This window comes from Olea europaea, chromosome 17 (assembly GCF_002742605.1).
Source record: "Olea europaea var. sylvestris chromosome 17, O_europaea_v1, whole genome shotgun sequence".
NCBI classification, from domain to species: domain Eukaryota; kingdom Viridiplantae; phylum Streptophyta; class Magnoliopsida; order Lamiales; family Oleaceae; genus Olea; species Olea europaea.
Genome location: NC_036253.1, coordinates 2,178,578 through 2,197,523, shown reverse-complemented (window position 1 = coordinate 2,197,523; position 18,946 = coordinate 2,178,578). Strand labels below are relative to the sequence as shown.

The following is an 18,946-nucleotide window of genomic DNA, read 5'->3' as shown; positions in this document are numbered from 1 at the left end:
ATTTAATTTAATCAACACGTTAAACAGTTCCTAATAAATACAAAGTTGGCTCTGATACCACTGTTGGGAATTTACTTAAACATACACAGCGGAATTTAACAAATTTCAATTCCCATTCAGAATTCAACTTTGTATTTAGATAAAAACTGTGATAAGAAATATATCTTTTATTTAATTTGCAAACTCCTTCGCGTTATTCCTTTTCAGCACTTTGAATCTGCCTCCCACAGCTGTCCAATTGTCCAGCCACCAATGAAATCCACACAGAGAATAGACTGCAACTGCTAGGGTTTTTCTCTTGTGCCAGTAAGAATAATGAAAACTTTATGGACCTCAAACCCTAACTATGTATATATATAAACCCAAACGGACCCTGCCCGGTCCGGTCCGGTCCGGTCCAATATTTAATTAATCCAATTAATTAAACCTGGTCCGTGAATTAATTAATCCAATTAATTAATTCGGGAATATAATAACAAATCCAATTAATTAATTTATCCAACGATTGTTAAATTAACCAATTGGCAATTTGCAATCTTCCAATTCTCTTTTGTGTGCGACCCATTAGGTTTCCAACCACGATACCTAACGTCGTGAAATATTATTTTGATCTAATCAAAATTGATAAATTAAAACACCCTTTTAATTTATCGTCAATTCACACTCGCCGTCCCTGATTGACATCTAGCAATGTGTCAGGGCAATACATGTGACGGGAAATATTACGTGGTATGATAAAACCAAATTCGTTCGTTTACCATGAAACTATTATCCCTTCATCAATATGATCCGATCAATTACGAGATATGGAATTGTGTCAATCTCGATCATCGATCATATCTTTCACTCCACTATCAAGTCAATATAAACCGAAAACTCCTTTTCGACTTAAGAGTACACCTTGGCCAAGGATTTCATCATCGACTTAATTGAATAAAACGCAGATCATAATCTCCTACTATCTAAGAGTGATGAATCCTTTATTGATCAATCACAACCTTCATACGATTCTTAACGTACCCGAACGATGTCGTATTAGCGGCCCTTTTCAGAGCAACATCCAACACTGCCAAAGTATGACTATCCTCATATAATGTAGCATGACGACCTCAAGTCAAATGACCAATTCCACTACCGAACGTTAGAGATTAACCACTGACACTCCGATAGTTACCCATGTGGAATCTTTTAGTGGGTCTCCAATGTTTTGTTCTATAACAAAACATCCACGTGTTCATTTAAGTGTCACCACACTTTAACTCGTGAGATCAGCTACTTACTTCACAAGTAAGAAATGCCACACGTGATGGTCTAACTGTATCAACGATATCCGCATCTCGTTATTACTTACGACCATGGTTTATTCAAGATCCAATTATATGTAATTTGTATCTCACAATCACAACTCCTTGTGATTAACAGATTACCTAAAACTTGGATCTTCGAATTCTATTATTTAATATTATTTATCACAAAATTAATTTAAATAAATAATAGATCTCGTCAAAATCAAATGCATTAAATATATTAAAAGCGTTTACAACCTAAATCGATTGGATATAAGGCAAAACACTTACAGTTGATTTAGAGTTTGATGTATTGCATAGCCAAATTAATAAGAAAAGATTGAGGATTTTTAATACAATTAAATTGTGGTGTAAAAAAAATTGTGATATTAATATAATTACCCAAAAATTTATGCTCTGAATCATGAAAATCAATTTATTTATTCTGTTTCCCAGCAGTCCCTGAGCTTTAAAACTTTTTCAAATATAATCACTATAAATTTTTTTCCTAACCATCACTTTACTTTTAATTTTTACTGAACTTTAAACTAAGTTTCACATTTGTCACCGCAAATCGTTTGAAAATTTAAAGATTTTGTTTTGTCATGTTATCAAAATCGTTAATTTGCAAATGAAATGAGACAAAATGATGCATAGAAAATAATGCTAAAAGCTATATTGGGTCCTCAAAAAAAATACTTTAAGCCCGTATTTGACACTCATTAAAACAAAACTTTTTTTTTTCTCAAATTCATTTTCAATTACACATTCTCAAAATTAAATATTCTGCATGTAAATTCAAAACATTTTCCTACATTGTAGTCACACATCCTCCAAAAAAATCACTATTCAAAAATTCATTTTCTCAAAACAACTCATTTTAATGGTTGTCAAACGCAGTCTAAGTTTAATAACGGTTGACAGGGTCAAGAATGTTGTGCTCTTCATTCGTGTGGCAAAAAGCAGTTGAGCTCGAAAAAAAATTTGCTAAAATTTAAAATGACTTTCTTTGAGAAAGAAGCAAAGCCAAACATGCTCGGTCACCGTAGCTAATAGAATAGACCTCAGAACCACCGTATAAACTCTCATACCAATTTACGTCTGTTATGGACCTTATGGTCCTTTTCTTATTTCCTTTTCATTAAATAATTCTATGGACAACAAATTACTGAAAGATACAATAATTGATTGATTAATAAATAAAAAGAAAATTAAATAACATACTAACCAAAAGTTTCAAGAATTCAACTAATTTTCTTGTTCACAAGTCACAGTTGGCAGAAAGGAATAACCAAAAAAGAGACAGCCAAGAAATATCACAACAGGGTACAAAAGAAATTTTACGACGTGTTTGGTACAGAGTATGATACGATGGATAGTATCATCAATAAGGAAGTTACAATCTTGTTATTATACTGTACAAACGTGCGTGTCCACTACTACCTAATATGCACCTAATATTTGAGCTAAATGATTGGTATGAAGTCATTATGAGTAAAAGATTTATCGAGAAAATAGGATAAACCAGATGCAAAGCTTCCACTTTCACAATCTATTGCTTTAAGAGCTTCCACCTATTCTGTAAAATGGATCTTGTTGCTCACTCTCTTGATAAAACTCAGCTCTGATAATTTATACCGCAACAGATTTTATATGGTACAGCATTAATCAGAAGTTATTCGTCAAAACTTGAAAATTACACATCACTCAATTACTGTGCTGTGTTTAGTAATGTCAAAACCAAACAGAGCACAACCTTATGACTGAAAATTTGAACCAAATATTCATCTTACATGATCATTACCAGCATAAGACCTTCAGCGACATAGATGTAGCGCTGGAACAATAAGACAGCAGGGGGAATCTGATGGTCCTTCCCCATTTCCTTCACAAAATCTCTCTTCTTTGTTTTATGTCTACCTGGTCAGAAAGCTTAGGTCTTGGAAGATTTCAAAAGCAACATCCAGCATCTTCCATTGGAGAATTATAGGAAAGTCTAACATTATCTCTTTCCCAGTAGAGCAATTTTCCTGCAGGAACAATTAGTACAACAGGGATCTTTCATCTGCAATTGAACTAAGTGAATTACTAATGAACTGTCTGCATGCAAGAACTTTAGACAACATGAGGGATCCAGTGAGAACCTTCATAATTAGCTTACATTAAGTCCAAACTGACATGGTTTTTACTTTAAAATTGATTCCTAAGCCCAAAATTTCATTTCATTTTTGGAAAATCCACTAGGTTCACTCTTTCATTAATTCATTACATCACATTTTCTGTTTCTAGATTATTATTCAATTCCTATGTGGATTTGCAGATATATGGAAGCTAAGAACAATATATCTTCTATCTTAAATTATTTTGCAGTTCCATCTCTTCTAATTTTCAATCAATCTAAAAGGCAAGAACTCCATGACCCATCCTGTTAATAGTTTGTAAATACCTTTAAAAACTAAACATGCATAGCTTTCTTAAACCAGCAGTCTTGGAATATTCAAAAACTTTAAAACCGGCCAACATATATTGAAAAACCCTCCGGTGTGGAAGCATGTTTCTAATTTGGCACTTTGAAACTAAGGGAAGAAGCATGGATCAGGGCATGACATAACTTGATAGGGCTGGACAAAACTCTTGAATCGAATCGGATCAATCAGGATCCAAATCGAGCTATTCTTTTTAAATTAAATACCCGAACGGATATCTGAATTGAGAATCGAATGGTTCAGTTCATTTCGGTTCTCGGTTCCAGACCAAAGAACCGAATAAGAATCGAATCTCCCTTGTTTTTAAATTTATTTATCTTAAATAACCCAAATTATTTTATTTTTTCTAAATTAATTTGTTAATAAATTTGCTAACAAATTAATTTATCTCAAACCCAAAATATAATTTTTCTATTTCTAATGTTCAGCACAATCCCAACTTAATCAAATTGACATAAGTTTTATCTAAATCTATTATTTTACAATAGTGTTATTTCTAAAGTTTTGGAAAAATCGAATTGGAAGCTTGGCTACGCCTCTCTTCATTATTGTAAGTTTGCTATATTCCCCTTTCTGTAACTTTAACAATCAAATCTATGAAAAACTCAACAAAGATATGCACAAATAATACATAAAATTGGACTATGTTATTTTGTAAAAGTTATGATCGAACATATTATTAGTTGAATTAATGTAGTGTTTTTGTAAATATTAAGAAAATTTAATTACTAAATGGAACTCATGAACCAAATGGAACCGAACCGAATAGAACCAAATCCATACGATTTTTATAATTAATTTTGAACCCAATGGTTCTACTTGCCAAACATCGGACAATTTGGGTTTGGTTCGATTCTCTTTAGAACCAACGAATCGAACCTAAATTGGACCATGTCCAGCCCTACAACTTGAGCATGCCAACACAGGATTTTCAAAAAAGTAGGACATTGACATGTCGATTTAATTCTTTAAAGTTATACATATGTGTGTTATATTTTTATTTCTCTACTTTTCTAGTTTTCAATAGAATCAAAACTTTTCTTTTAATTTGGATTTTTGTAGGTGAAATATTTTGAATAAGAGTGGCGATTGGTTATATTTAGGTAATTATGGGTTAAACTCTATCCAATGCATGAAAGAAAATATATATGATAAATATAAAACCAATTTAGCCCCTGTTTGAGCCACATTTTTACCTCATTAAAATGAAAAATATGACCGTTGTCCATCACATCAAGTCACCATTTTTGAATTTCTATCTCTGGTGTGGGGCCCATAACGGCTCTATTTCTCATTCTCATTCTCATTATAATGTGGCTCAAACAGGCTCTTAATATGTTCATTAGATTTTTCTCAAAAATATTCTCATATGTTTTAATAATAAAAAATATTCCTAATATTATATTTCAAAATTTACCCTTCTCAAAGTTCGTCGGCGCGATGCTACAAGTAAGTAATTTTATTTGAGGTCATTAAATGTCAAGGTTCTTATTATAGCAATAGTGGGACTTGCAATTTGGTATTTGATTTTTCAGGGACGACAACGAGGATGTGGTGGTAGTGAAAGATGAGAACTTATGTTATTTTCTGAATATTTGAAAGATAAAAATCGACCAATCCTACCCAAGCAGGCAAACTTGGCTTGTTTGGATCAGGTCCAAAACCGATCCAATCCAACCCATGATCATTCCTAGAGCATGTTTCAGCCTCATTTTTTTTTACCAAAAAAAAGTATTTTAAAATAGTATTTTAATAGAGAATGTGTAATTAAAAAATATGGAAAAATTTTAAGTTTGTATGTAATATCATTTTATTGAAAATGTGTTATTAAAAATAACAGAGAAAAATAAATATCTTTAAAGTAATGGGAATCAAACGAGGAACTAATTTTTCCATTTAAAGAACTCTTTGAACCTTGCAAGTAATCTCATTTTTCATTTTCCTTCTAGGCCTGTTTGATTTACATTCTTTCAGAAAGATACATTTTTAAACAGTAATTTGATATCATTCTAATAACACATTCTTCAATAAGATAATATTATACGTAAATTTAAAATTTTTCCTTATTTTTTAAACACATATTTTCCATCAATAAATTAATAAAAAATCCGTTCTTATGAAAATAATGTGGCTCAACGAGGGCCTAAATATTGCAAAGTGAAAAATTCACAATTAAGACATTAAGTATGGACAATTCAAATTTCATGTCTAAAGTTTTAAAAAATGCAAAAATCAAGTTTTTTTATTTATTAATTAAAAATAATAAGGCCTCATTTATACCATTAATGGTCACAAGTAATAATTATAGGTCACAAACTTATTTATTAGTCACGTATTATCAAATTAATCGATCACAAATTATTTCGAGTTCATAAATCAAAAATTATATAGGGCACAATTTATTTTACTAGTCAAGGATGAAAAAATTATACGTCACAATTTATAAGTCAGTCACATATTTTAGAATTTGTTAGTCACAATTATCAAATTTTAAGACCACAGTTATATAGTCGGTCACAGGTCAAATAGTAGGACACATACCGCCTCCGCCTCCACAGCCAACACAACCACTTGCCACTACTCTCACCCCGTCAACATCGCCCCCAACACCACGATATCACCATCAACAAAATCGTCACCACCAAATCCAATTAACTGCTAACAAAAACCACGACAATCAACTCTCAAACCACCAACCACTTCACCGTCGCTAGAAACCACCACGATTGCCACCACCAAACATACCAACAATACACAAGCTACAACCTTACCACGATCTCAACCGACACACAACCACCTCTTCTTGTGACCACAACACCAGTTCAATCAACAACCTCGCCAACTACACCTCTAATCAACCTCTTCTTGTAACCACAACCACCAATTCTACCAACTAACCCCCAAATCGCGGTTACCACCGCCACTGCACGATACTATCGCCTATATTTACGATTCACTACAACCTCCTCAGATCGGGAAGAGAGAGAAAAAAATCCCAAACCCCCCAACGTCGGCACTAGTCGACACCAAGAATTGCAGTATTACGAAGTTGTGTTCGCAACAGCGTCGCAACGCTGCATTAGCGGGCTACAAAAATAAGTCATCGTCGGAGTAAGTGAACGCTATCGACGAGGAGATTGAAAAACGATGGAGCTACTGAGTGAGGTTGTTTAGAGGAGAAGAGAGTGAAAACAAACAAGATAGTTGTCGTTAAGGTTGCTTCAGAGCTTCGCCGCTAGTGGCAACAATGTTATTTTATGGTAGAGAAAAGGAAGAGAATATAGATGGTAGAGAGAGAGAGGAATTAGGGTTGAAATTGAGTTTGGGTCAAATATTTAATATTTAAATTATTAAATCAATATCTGATTTCTAAATAATGAACTTTGGCCCTCATTTTTAAATTATGATGTTTAAACCTTGATATTATGTAATTTTACCTATTTCAAAATAAAAATCAGAAAATTTCAAAAATTCTCTTGTTTCTGTTCATCTGTACACTGAGTCAAAAATACAATACTATGACGGGCTTGCAATCTCAGTGTGGAGAGTTCGATTCCTGATTAACGTAGTGAGGAGGATTCTCTTGGGGTGAGGAGTATAAACCAAGTGGGAACCTGGGAGCCAATAAGGGCATAACCTGCGATTTACCTTCTCGAGTCACAAAGGTCGATGACTAAAGGTCCAGAATTTAGTATGGCGAAGTTGGGATACGTGGGTATAAAAAAAAAATACAATAAAAGGACATGAATTTCTCAGATCTGAATGGACAAAATCAGCTTGTTATTTTGTTATCCATGCAAAATCCATGAAGTTTGGTTGTTTCAATCGCATTCTTTATATTTCCACATTTCATGCGGTGTCTGATTTTACGCTTTTCAAATCCAATGTCATCATCGTCATCAGATCACAAGAATCTTCGAAGCAATTTTACAGTAGTTTCAAACCCTAATTGTTCTTGCCGGCATCTGTCGCAGCTACGTTCGCATTTAGGGACAAATCCGTTCGGGAAGCTTCAGGAGTGTCTTCGGATCCGACCGCTGGGCCGCGCCGCCATCCGTCGTGATCCACCGGGCGAGGTCGTACAATGTAGCTCGTGTGGCCTTTCGCCACCACGGCTATACGCCTGTGTATCATGCGCCACCGTCACTTGCCGCACCCACACGGCTACTCACGTGGCGGAATCTTCTCATTATGTTATGGTTGATGTCGACCGCGCTGAACTCTTCTGCTCTGCGTGTGAGGAACAAGTGTATGATCGGGACTTCGACGCTGCTGTGGTTGCCGCCCAGACCAACGCCGTTGCGATGGGGATTGGATCGGCCATCCCGCCTGAGAATTTTCATAAGCGCCGCCGCGTGGATTACAAGTTCTGGACACCGGATCTCAAGGAGAGGGTCTTATTGGCGCAGAACTCGAGCCCCTTGCCGCCGAGTCAACCCGGTGACTCACCGAGCCAAGACCGTTCATCGGTGAGTTTAATTGATGGTGAATCAGATCTTCCTTGGGGATTGAGAGGTCTCAACAATCTGGGAAACACATGTTTTATGAACTCCGTGTTGCAAGCGTTGCTTCACACTCCGCCGTTGAGGAATTTCTTTCTGAGCGATAAGCACAACCGATTTTACTGCCAGCGAGAAAATAAAACCATTATTACACGAAAGACTGAACACAGTAACAGTAAGAATCCGCTGCTGTGTTTGGCGTGTGATTTGGATGCAATGTTTTCGGCAGTGTTCTCGGGGGACCGGATACCTTATAGCCCTGCAAAGTTTTTATACAGGTCCGCATTTATGTGTTTTGTGTTTTCACCGAGATTGTATAAATATTAATATCAGGTTTCCGTAGTTCGTAATTTATCCAGTAAATGCTAGCTATTTTATCATTGTTACAAAATTAGTGTGCATTCATTTTATATGGTGGAAATGTATTGGCTGTGTACTTAGTGGGGTGCATCTGCTTAGAAGAGAAAGATAACTAGTGGCATACTGTGAGGGATTCAGCAACACATTTTCCAAGGGATGACTGGAATGTTGCAGCTTAAGATAATTGTTCAATTGCGTTAAACAAAGTTGTGAATTCTTTCTCCGAAGGGGGGAAAAAGGAATAGCTCCAGATAAAAGAGGACAATAATTTTTTGAAACAAAAGGATTTTAACTGGGCAGAACCTAGCAAGCCGCAAGGTGAGATAAGCTGTCCTGAGGTCCTGAGGTAAACACCCTAAAAATGGCACATCTTGAGTCAACCAGCAAAATTAGTTTTGACACAAGAAGAACCCTATGTTGAAAGCCAAGAGACCAAAGATAATGAGACTTACTGGAGTGAAGCAGAAGGCAAGCTTGTGGTCTGAAATAATGGCTCTATATCTGATAGCAGTTCTCAATTCCTAAGGCAACAAGAAGACCTAAACCCGCTTCCTGCATTTAAAAATTCCATTATCTATTCCAGAATTTAGGAACACCTAGATAAGATGTGATACCGGATTAGAGAAGAAAAGGGTACAGGACGGATCTTGAAATGTTCATGTTACGATATTGCTGATTGTTGAAGAAGTTTAGTATCTTCTTAAGAGTCGTGACTAATCTAAAACAAACATGACTTAAAAGTCGTCAGAGAACAAAAAGGTCCTTAAAAAAAAAAAAAGTAAAGCAAATGCATTACCAAGAGAAAATTGGAGGTCTCAAATCTTAACCAAAGCTCTCTTCCTTTTCTTTCCATCTTTCAATTAATTTTATTTATTGAATACAAAATCTAGCCTAACATGAATCTTCAAGATCATACAGGATAAGAAGAATTTTCAGGTAACCTTTTTGTCGGCACTTAGCAGCAATTGCAGAAGACTTGACACAATGAACATAACATAACATAAATTTTTCTCCAAAGATAAATATTAAATAAAATAATAATAATAATAATAATAATAATAATAATAATAATAATAATAATAATAATAATAATAATAATTATTATTATTATTATTATTATTATTATTATTATTATTATTATTTTATTTAATATTTATCTTTGGAGAAAAATTTATGTTATGTTATGTTCATTGTGTCAAGTCTTCTGCAATTGCTGCTAAGTGCCGACAAAAAGGTTACCTGAAAATTCTTCTTATCCTGTATGATCTTGAAGATTCATGTTAGGCTAGATTTTGTATTCAATAAATAAAATTAATTGAAAGATGGAAAGAAAAGGAAGAGAGCTTTGGTTAAGATTTGAGACCTCCAATTTTCTCTTGGTAATGCATTTGCTTTACTTTTTTTTTTTTTAAGGACCTTTTTGTTCTCTGACGACTTTTAAGTCATGTTTGTTTTAGATTAGTCACGACTCTTAAGAAGATACTAAACTTCTTCAACAATCAGCAATATCGTAACATGAACATTTCAAGATCCGTCCTGTACCCTTTTCTTCTCTAATCCGGTATCACATCTTATCTAGGTGTTCCTAAATTCTGGAATAGATAATGGAATTTTTAAATGCAGGAAGCGGGTTTAGGTCTTCTTGTTGCCTTAGGAATTGAGAACTGCTATCAGATATAGAGCCATTATTTCAGACCACAAGCTTGCCTTCTGCTTCACTCCAGTAAGTCTCATTATCTTTGGTCTCTTGGCTTTCAACATAGGGTTCTTGTGTCAAAACTAATTTTGCTGGTTGACTCAAGATGTGCCATTTTTAGGGTGTTTACCTCAGGACCTCAGGACAGCTTATCTCACCTTGCGGCTTGCTAGGTTCTGCCCAGTTAAAATCCTTTTGTTTCAAAAAATTATTGTCCTCTTTTATCTGGAGCTATTCCTTTTTCCCCCCTTCGGAGAAAGAATTCACAACTTTGTTTAACGCAATTGAACAATTATCTTAAGCTGCAACATTCCAGTCATCCCTTGGAAAATGTGTTGCTGAATCCCTCACAGTATGCCACTAGTTCAATTTAGAGAAACTCGTGTTCTCCCCAACAAATAAATCAATCATATAATAACATGTTGCTAAGCCATGGGGCAGGTTGATATATTGTTATGTAGCATTATTATAGTGTGTGAATCAATAATTGCCGTCTCAATCAATACTATTGATGCATTAACCATTTGTGCGGGAATATAGCCATAAGATAGGAAGAATGTTCTAAGAATTGATTAATTATTACTAGCCGTTGGTTGTGGTCAGGGATACAAGGTAACCACTGGGTTTTTTCTTGTGCAGGTAGTGGAGATTGTTGTATTGCTCACCGTGTATTCTCTGGCATATTGCGATCTGATGTCATGTGTACATCCTGTGGTTTTACGTCTACAACATATGATCCATGTGTAGATATCTCATTGGACCTGGAACCAAATCATGGTGGTTCTACGAAAACGGCATTTACAAAATCAAATCGTGCATCCCATGATGATGCAGATCCCGATCAAAACTCAAGCTTGTCAACCTTGATGGGCTGTCTAGATCGTTTCACTAGACCCGAGAGATTAGGGTCTGAGCAAAAGTTCTTCTGTCAAAATTGTAAAGTGAGGCAGGAATCGCTTAAGCAGATGTCCATAAGAAAGCTTCCTCTCGTTTATTGTTTTCACATAAAAAGATTTGAGCACTCCCCAATCCGTAAAATGTCAAGAAAGATTGACCGCTATCTACAGTTCCCCTTTTCCTTGGACATGGCACCGTACCTCTCTTCATCCATCTTAAGAAGTCGGTATGGAAACAGAATCTTCTCATTTGACGGGAATGAGGAAGATGCTTCTGTTGATTTCTCTTCAGAGTTTGAGTTGTTTGCTGTCATAACTCATGCTGGCAAACTCGATGCTGGCCATTACGTGACATATTTGAGATTGAACAACCACTGGTACAAGTGTGATGATGCATGGATCACTCAAGTTAATGACAACACTGTGAGGGCTGCCCAAGGATACATGATATTTTATGTGCAAAAAACGCTTTACTATAGAGCAAGCCAACAGACGAGAGAAGCTGGAAGAAAAGAGAATTGGTGAAGAAATGCAGGTACACAGAGATATATAGGATTATATAATTTCCGAACTGGTTGTGTTGTGGAATATCTTGTCCAATTTTTGAGACCCCAAGCTGGCTGATTCCGCAAGTTTATCTTGACGGGCAATATTCTGATTCTGGAGGATAATTGTACAAATCTGAGTTTATAAAGCCCGGTTTCACTTGGAAATGACGATTAACCACTGGTTTGGAAACTGATATAGTTGGAATGTTTTTTTCATTCTGAGCTTGAAAAAGGACTGGTAGGTGACTGGTTGGTACGAGTTCGTAGACTTGTATTGATTATGCATTTCAGTAATTTGATAAAAGAACCATCTGACCTCAATTTCGCCATCTTACCTCATTTATGCGTTTAAGATACGCTTGTGGGTTGTGAAATGTGATATCATTTGTCTTTTGGGTCTAATGTACGTCGGGTCTCTTTTTTGTGTGTTGGTTGTGGGGATTTAGGTACGAATGGTATTTGACTACTAGGAACGTTTTATTAGCTTATTTTTAACTGCAAAGGGGAATTATCATTATCCACTGAAGTTCGATAAAAAGGTTGCAAAATGTCTTTTTTTTCCTAGTATCCGCAATATCTAAATATCACAAATAAAGCACGGAAGACTGACTGACCAGCCTTGATCGCTACCATATTGTGCCTGTTCCTGGAGAAGCGGAGATCAAAGTATCTGTTAAATAGCTTACCTTTTAGACCTTTTTGAAATCTTATCACTATACGCACACCACATGATGAACCGGGAATTTATAACTATATTAAACCAAAAAAATTAAAAAAAAAAGTATTATCATATTGCCTCACAAACGAGATTCTTAATGTTACACGCGAAAGATTACTTTGATTCGACTCATCCAATCCATCAAGAGCCCTAATATCTTGATCTAAGAACAACTTCGTTTTTACCACATCTGGAAGAAATGATGCTCAATTCCCAGACTGGTTCCTACACTGAAAGCCAAAAATTCATTGCAGCCATCGTAATATTGAGAGAACTCCTCCCCCATGATTCGGTCTTATATTTTATACCGCATCATGCACTTCTGAATCGAAAGAAGGTAAATTCTCGACCTCAGTGACCGTACTTATTTTTCTTTCTTGAAAATCATCTTCCTCCACCTTTGACTCCTTCAAGTCCTTTGGAAGTGCATTACAGTGAATTGTATGTGACGCTGGTCTTTCTTCTTGGAATAACCTGTGTACAACTGAAATGCTTAAAGCAACTTATGAAAGTACATAGGCACAAACAAGAACCCCACAATCATGCCAATCGCAAAGCGAAAACGCCCAGAACCCACCATCAGTATAGCGAACTACAAATAAATATTTAATAAATTTGCAACTCAACTTTGAATCATAATTGGAATTTGTTCCCTCATTAAAAAAGTTCACATTATGGAATGCTTTTCCTTCAATATCATGATTTATCCAATATATTTCTATTGAAATAAACAGCTAGATCCTCTTATATTTTCAATTGAAGAGTGCCATGCAATGAACAATAAAAGAAGAATATAATTTTCTGCTGTAGATGATTGAATATATTCTAAACAGACAAACACATACAATTGTAGTTGTGAACTTTGTTAAGAATAAGCTGATTACATAAATGAGAGAGTTGTCGCCTGAAGAGGTGCTTTTTCGTGTCAATATTCATAATATCATGAATATTTCCAGCTCTCAAGAGTCCCCCCGCATTGGTGTTACTCTTTTTGCTTATTGTCATAATTATAATTGTCTCTTTATTTTGTGCTGTATTTCAGGCCACAATTTTTAAGAAAAAGAACGTTAGTCTCATAAGGCCAGAAGATTATACAGTAATAGATATAGAATAATTGTCTATTTTAGCGTGAATTAATAAAATTATATGGGGGTGTAACTCTTATTATTATTTATTATTTGTATGAATAAAACTTTAAATTAGTTTCTTGGAGAATTTTATTATATTTTTTATATTATTACTCATCTATTTCGTTATTTTATTTTGCTTAATTTTCCCTTTGAATTGTATGGTAAGGGAAACAATTTACGAGTCATTTGAATTTTAGTTACAACTTAGTAATTTACTGTAAAGCAAATAATATAGCATACAGAACCATAATAATATGTTGAGGTGTCTTGGGGATCGTATTTTTCAGATTCTAACGGTGGAGTAATATTATGTTTGTTTAATATGTTATGTAGACAACTTGTTATCAAGTACCAAATGAACATTTCTTTGAAATTTTAATTTCTTAAGCCAGCAACAAGATAAAGGTCGTGAACATTGAAGAGTTCACAATTTTCCAAGTGCAGTAATACTAAGAGTTCATATCAATTATTGCTAGTGCATCCAGATATCACGAAGCAACCTCAAACCCACCCCTCAGACTAAATTTGAATCAACTGTACTGTATAATATTGGCCATTTAGATACAATAAACTGTTCAGAAGATAATATAAAGATTGCCCTAACCAAAGCACACTGTTAAGGTGTGCATCTAAATGAGCCTTCGAGTCCAAAAACGTAGTGTACTTTTGCAAGTGCAAGCGTTATGCATGTGTAAACTCTGCCCCCCTAAGAACTTCCACCCCCCCCCCCCTACACCCACACACACACACACAGAGAGAGAGAGAGAGTCAGACTTACGGGTGCTGGCAAAGCATTGGGCAATGGAATGTGAGTGCATATTTGCATGTTGACAATTCAGTGATAGAACTTATCACTGCTTTGGGCTCTGAACAAACGAATCTGACCTGGAATTGAAGACAAAAGGACTAAAATCATGAAGAACAATACTAAAAATAAGAGAAGTGAGTATAAATTTGAATATTTTCTACCTCTGTTTCCCGAGGCTGATTTGTTAAATCACAGAGAGTTCCATTGTTGAACAGATGAGCATGGTACCTACACAATGATCATGTATCATAATTATAGAGTCAATTTAGCAATAAAACACTCTTCTATCAGTAAATAAACCACTAATACTCATTATTTGGTTCATTTGGCTGGAAAGAAATCGATGCAGCCCAATAAAGGAAATTAGGGATGGTTTAGGTATTTTTATAATTGAGTATTTCTAGTGTTTTTATAATCCTCCCATATATGGATTTTTATTATGGTAGTTTTGAGCTTTCCTTCTAGCACCAGGATTTTTATGGTATATTTACGATTTCCTTCTAGGAGTAACCACTAGGTTCTATTGAAGATGGTACACAAGCTTTAGTGGTAGAGTGCCAGCAGAATGGTATTTTGATATTTTGCTAGTATTGCTCCTCCTTTTCCCTAGGTAAGGAGTTAAGGTTCTAGGCTACGCCTACTGTAGTCTCTTTTCTAATCTAATCTACAGGTAGGGATCAGCCAAGGCCCCACCTATAGGTGAATTTAGAAAATAAAATGCATGTCTAAAATCTATACCTTTGAGATGCATCACTTGAGCGAGGATCTTTCAATAAAGAGATGTCAGGAAGGTTCTGATTGAAAGCTGTCGTAGCATTTTCATCATAAACACCCAAAAAGAATTCTTGAACCATCTACAAGATGTTACAGCCCATATATCATCTATACTGGCGTAGAAATATCAAGATGGAAAGAAACATAAACAAGTGAAGTTTCTAGACTAATATAATCATCTGATCAGTTTCTTAATTTAATTAAATAAGTGATATAATGGTCAAAGTTCAGACCACAAAACTTAACATACATGACACTTCTAAAATATTCTCAAAGTAAACCAACAAGGGTTGGATATTTTTATTAATTTCAACATTGTAAAAGACGTTATGACATATCCAAAATCGAAGGAACTTTCTTATAGCGAAATAAATCCTAATAGTCAAAAATTACCTTAGTCTCCTCCAAATGAATTTGTCGCAACCACTTCTGATAGCAGAACTCATATGACCACCATCCTTCTTGCTGCATTTATTATAAAAGTGCCCCAATCTAGTTAAGTATGCACAATAACCAACTTTTGAAGTTTGAACTAGCTATATAGGTTAACATGGCACATGTGCCAGGGTGCGGAGGGGGAGGGGTGATTGGGATGGATCCTTACCCTAATAAAACACCGATCTTTAAGCACTTCAAGTAACTCGTCTGGTGTCTTTACTTTCATTGTTTTCTCTGTCTCCAATATCATACTACTTGTGTTCTGTAGACTAACTAGCTTCCCACCCTTTGATTTCTCTACTTTAGGCAAAAAACAAAGAAACTTTTCTCCATTTTTATTGGGCATAATCAAAGATTCCTGGTCATCGTCCTGAAAAGTAGATAATCAACTACACGTCAATGATAGCAAAATTTGGAGATAAAGGATATGAAGAATTATACTGATTTTAGTATGCTTAGTGAGTGAAAAATGAATACTACAGCATAGAAAAGAAAGGAGAATTAAAGAATAATTTCCCATCCTCCAGAAAAACATCCACCTAGTATAACAGAAAAATGCATGTGCACAAACTAAATCTTGCAGACAGTTATTATCTACTATTTACTCTAAAATCAGTGATCCCACATACAGAAACAAATAAAGTACCTAAAAGATATTCCATATCATGGATGCTATACAAAGTGTGTAGCTTTCTCTTCTAAAAGTCACACAGTCAAAATTCATTAACCACTACATTAAACACAAAAGGAAATGGTGACAGAAAGAAGTTCTTTTACTTTTTTCATCTAATCCTATAAATTAGAAGACAAAAATAAGTTCTGCACAGGCCCAAGGAGATGCTGCTACACGAGTATATGCAACAAGTCGCCATATCACCAAAATACTTGTGGATGAACAATGTGCAACTATGATGAGACTCTGAAGAAGGCTTCATTCATACGGCTTCTAACTAGTCACGGCTTACTTAGATCTCTTATTATGTTCACAAGAAAGTATCATATAAGGCCAAAATGTCCTAATTTTGCTGTCATTGCAACAGCAGATCAATGCCTTACCAATGAATAAATTAGTCTACTAATGTCAAGAATCTCTTTCTTGACATACAGTACCATCCACTTTTATATCCGAAAGTATAAATATCAAACAAAAAAGAAAGATATAATTGATGTGACGCACATCTGCCGTTATTGCATGAGGTGGCTTCTAGAAAAATAGAATGCAAACTGATTTAGGTTACATAGATCAAAACTCATTTCAATCCAGCATTTAACTTGGAAGCACCGTCTATGTTAATAATGTATCTATTCCTACTGGCAAAATTTGGTCAATGCAAGAAAAAGGAGATTACTTAATTTATATGACTTACAGAAAAGAAGGGTGAGTCTTCCGAATGGAATTCAATATTGAATTTTGGTTCACGAGAGCCCCGGCCAAATGTCCCACCTGTAAAGTCAGTATGACAGCATGAGAGCAAAAACCTGAAGGACAGTCCTTCAGTAAATTAAAAGGCAAAAAATCGTATTATCGGACCAGGTTCAAAGCAAGAACCAAATGACAAATGGATGACCTAAATAGAACATTACAAGCAGCCACATATAATCCCACAGTACTCCATTAAGAGGATTCAAATAATGAAAATATCAAAATATTCGCGTTGTAACCAGAAAGCTAAATACTTAATTTTACCGTAAATATGTACGATCAATCCCGACAATATTGGTTCTGTCATCTCAGACATCATGCTAGTGATTCAATCTCCCCAATATCTACTCGTAATTTTAGTTTTAAACACATGTAAACCAGCAAAAATGAAGAACAAAAATAAAACAGTATTTATCCTATATATTATAGAATCAACTAGTATCATGCTACTCATATGTTTGATTAATAGCTGCATCCTCTATTGAAGATTTCTCATTTTCACTTCAACTAAAAAATAATAAAATAATCATCGAAAAAATTCATCTGAAAAGAGAAACTCACTAAAGTAATATATTCAAAAATGATTATAATTACTGTTTAGGCTAAGAAAATCGAAGGTCAATAGAAATTCAAATCCCTGTCCCTTAATTCGCTTTTCAATGAGAAATGATTTTCGATAAAGAAATTAAAATTTACCTGTATGAACAGAGATGATCTGATTGGAGGATACGACGTGGTAGAAGAGATTTGGGATTAAAATTAGGGCAAGGCACCATGTTAATCCCATCTTCTTAATTGCATATAACTTGAAAACTTTCGATTATCGATTTGCTGTCCAAGTCTCAAAACTCAGCCTGCAAACTTTTGCTTCTCGTTGTGGAAGGAAATAATCGAGTGTGGAAAGAATGATATACGTCATCCTACGAATTAAAACTAGCCACGTCATCATATCGGCCAGCTTTTGAGATGGGCCAGTGGGCCAGGCCATACAACTAAAATGGTAATGGGCATAGGCCCAATCTGGACTAGTAGCTGATAGTGTGAGAATTGGGCAGGTTTACGGGCCATGCCATCTCGGCTATGGGAGAGTTAGTTCGGATCAGTCCACGCTTGCTCGAATTCAAGTTCGAGCGAATGAGAAATTAATGTCGAAAATGAACATGAAAATGGCTGAAAATTGAAATTCTAATATGGTGAAATATTTTCGAATTTGTTAAGCCTAAAAGTCATATCTTTTTGAACATGTCTTTTTTGAATAGTTAGACGTTTTTAGTTTCCATACATGAAGTTGTGTATTTTCAAACACGACTTTTCACTTATTATATTTGGGCTCATATAATTGTACAATTGGTCACTTTATTTTGTACTCGGAGTCATATATTCAATGTTGCAATTTTTGCATATACCATAACAGTTCGTAAATTATTCTGCATTTATTAAAATTCTAGTTTAATAAGAGAGGCCAAAACACTATTTGGTTTGGAATTTTTCAAGATTTGAAATGTTGTTATCTCACGAAGTGATCATTGTACTCGGGAGGCAATTGTAATCAACTATGGACACCAATTGCTTCCATCAAGATCTCATTTTCTTCACTTCTCTTTCCCACTTTTCTTGATTTTGATAAAAACGAAATTCTATCGAATTTCTTTCTAAGGTATTTGTGTGCGCATTAATGTTTAGATATAAAATATATCATTCACCATATATCCGACAAAATCTACTCACAAAGTGCTAATCTTTCATTATGGACAAGATGTGTTAATTAGTTAAAGTATAAGGATAATAATGTAACAACACAAAGTTAAAGACATAAAATACAAAATAAATAAAAATTAAAGACCTTCTTTGCAATTAAAAACCAAAACCCTAGTTAATTTT

At 34.9% G+C, this 18,946-nt stretch overlaps 3 protein-coding genes across 3 annotated transcripts in view; 2 read left to right on the top strand and 1 right to left on the bottom strand.

The window, feature by feature from the left end:
- Positions 1-2,954, top strand: part of LOC111365507 — a 14,866-nt gene extending 11,912 nt beyond the window's left edge. Inside the window, exons 6-7 of the mRNA XM_022986063.1 lie at positions 2,561-2,711; positions 2,805-2,954. Of these exons, the coding sequence (XP_022841831.1) occupies positions 2,561-2,711; positions 2,805-2,954 (301 nt within the window). The remainder of the gene's footprint in view (positions 1-2,560; positions 2,712-2,804) is intronic.
- A 4,574-nt stretch (positions 2,955-7,528) lies between these two features.
- On the top strand, positions 7,529-12,176 carry LOC111365506 (ubiquitin carboxyl-terminal hydrolase 22-like). The gene is made up of 6 exons (XM_022986062.1): positions 7,529-8,599; positions 9,019-9,113; positions 9,835-9,893; positions 10,092-10,172; positions 10,309-10,376; positions 10,970-12,176. Exons 1-6 carry the CDS (start codon positions 7,624-7,626, stop codon positions 11,749-11,751), a joined length of 2,061 nt encoding a protein of 686 aa, XP_022841830.1. The 5' UTR covers positions 7,529-7,623; the 3' UTR covers positions 11,752-12,176.
- Positions 12,177-12,529: 353 nt separating this feature from the next.
- On the bottom strand, positions 12,530-17,963 carry LOC111366013 (protein OS-9 homolog). Its single transcript, XM_022986625.1, has 8 exons — positions 17,762-17,963; positions 17,010-17,086; positions 15,809-16,012; positions 15,598-15,669; positions 15,169-15,284; positions 14,592-14,658; positions 14,401-14,507; positions 12,530-12,966 (listed from the first exon to the last, which is right to left on the bottom strand). Exons 1-8 carry the CDS (start codon positions 17,850-17,852, stop codon positions 12,795-12,797), a joined length of 906 nt encoding a protein of 301 aa, XP_022842393.1. The 5' UTR covers positions 17,853-17,963; the 3' UTR covers positions 12,530-12,794.
- Between the last annotated feature and the right edge of the window lie 983 nt (positions 17,964-18,946).

What these genes read in the sequence shown, in the direction of transcription:
- LOC111365506 (XM_022986062.1), top strand. Translation starts at nt 7,624, where the DNA reads ATGCGGTGTCTGATTTTACGCTTTTCAAATCCAATGTCATCATCGTCA. An exon ending in AAGCAGAAGGCAAGCTTGTG is followed by an intron (nt 9,114 to 9,834) that starts GTCTGAAATAAT and finishes CATTGTGTCAAG; the next exon opens with TCTTCTGCAATTGCTGCTAA. An exon ending in AGTAAGTCTCATTATCTTTG is followed by an intron (nt 10,377 to 10,969) that starts GTCTCTTGGCTT and finishes TTTCTTGTGCAG; the next exon opens with GTAGTGGAGATTGTTGTATT.
- LOC111366013 (XM_022986625.1), bottom strand. Translation starts at nt 17,852, where the DNA reads ATGGGATTAACATGGTGCCTTGCCCTAATTTTAATCCCAAATCTCTTC. An exon ending in GATCATCTCTGTTCATACAG is followed by an intron (nt 17,087 to 17,761) that starts GTAAATTTTAAT and finishes CTGACTTTACAG; the next exon opens with GTGGGACATTTGGCCGGGGC. An exon ending in AAGACTCACCCTTCTTTTCT is followed by an intron (nt 16,013 to 17,009) that starts GTAAGTCATATA and finishes TCTACTTTTCAG; the next exon opens with GACGATGACCAGGAATCTTT.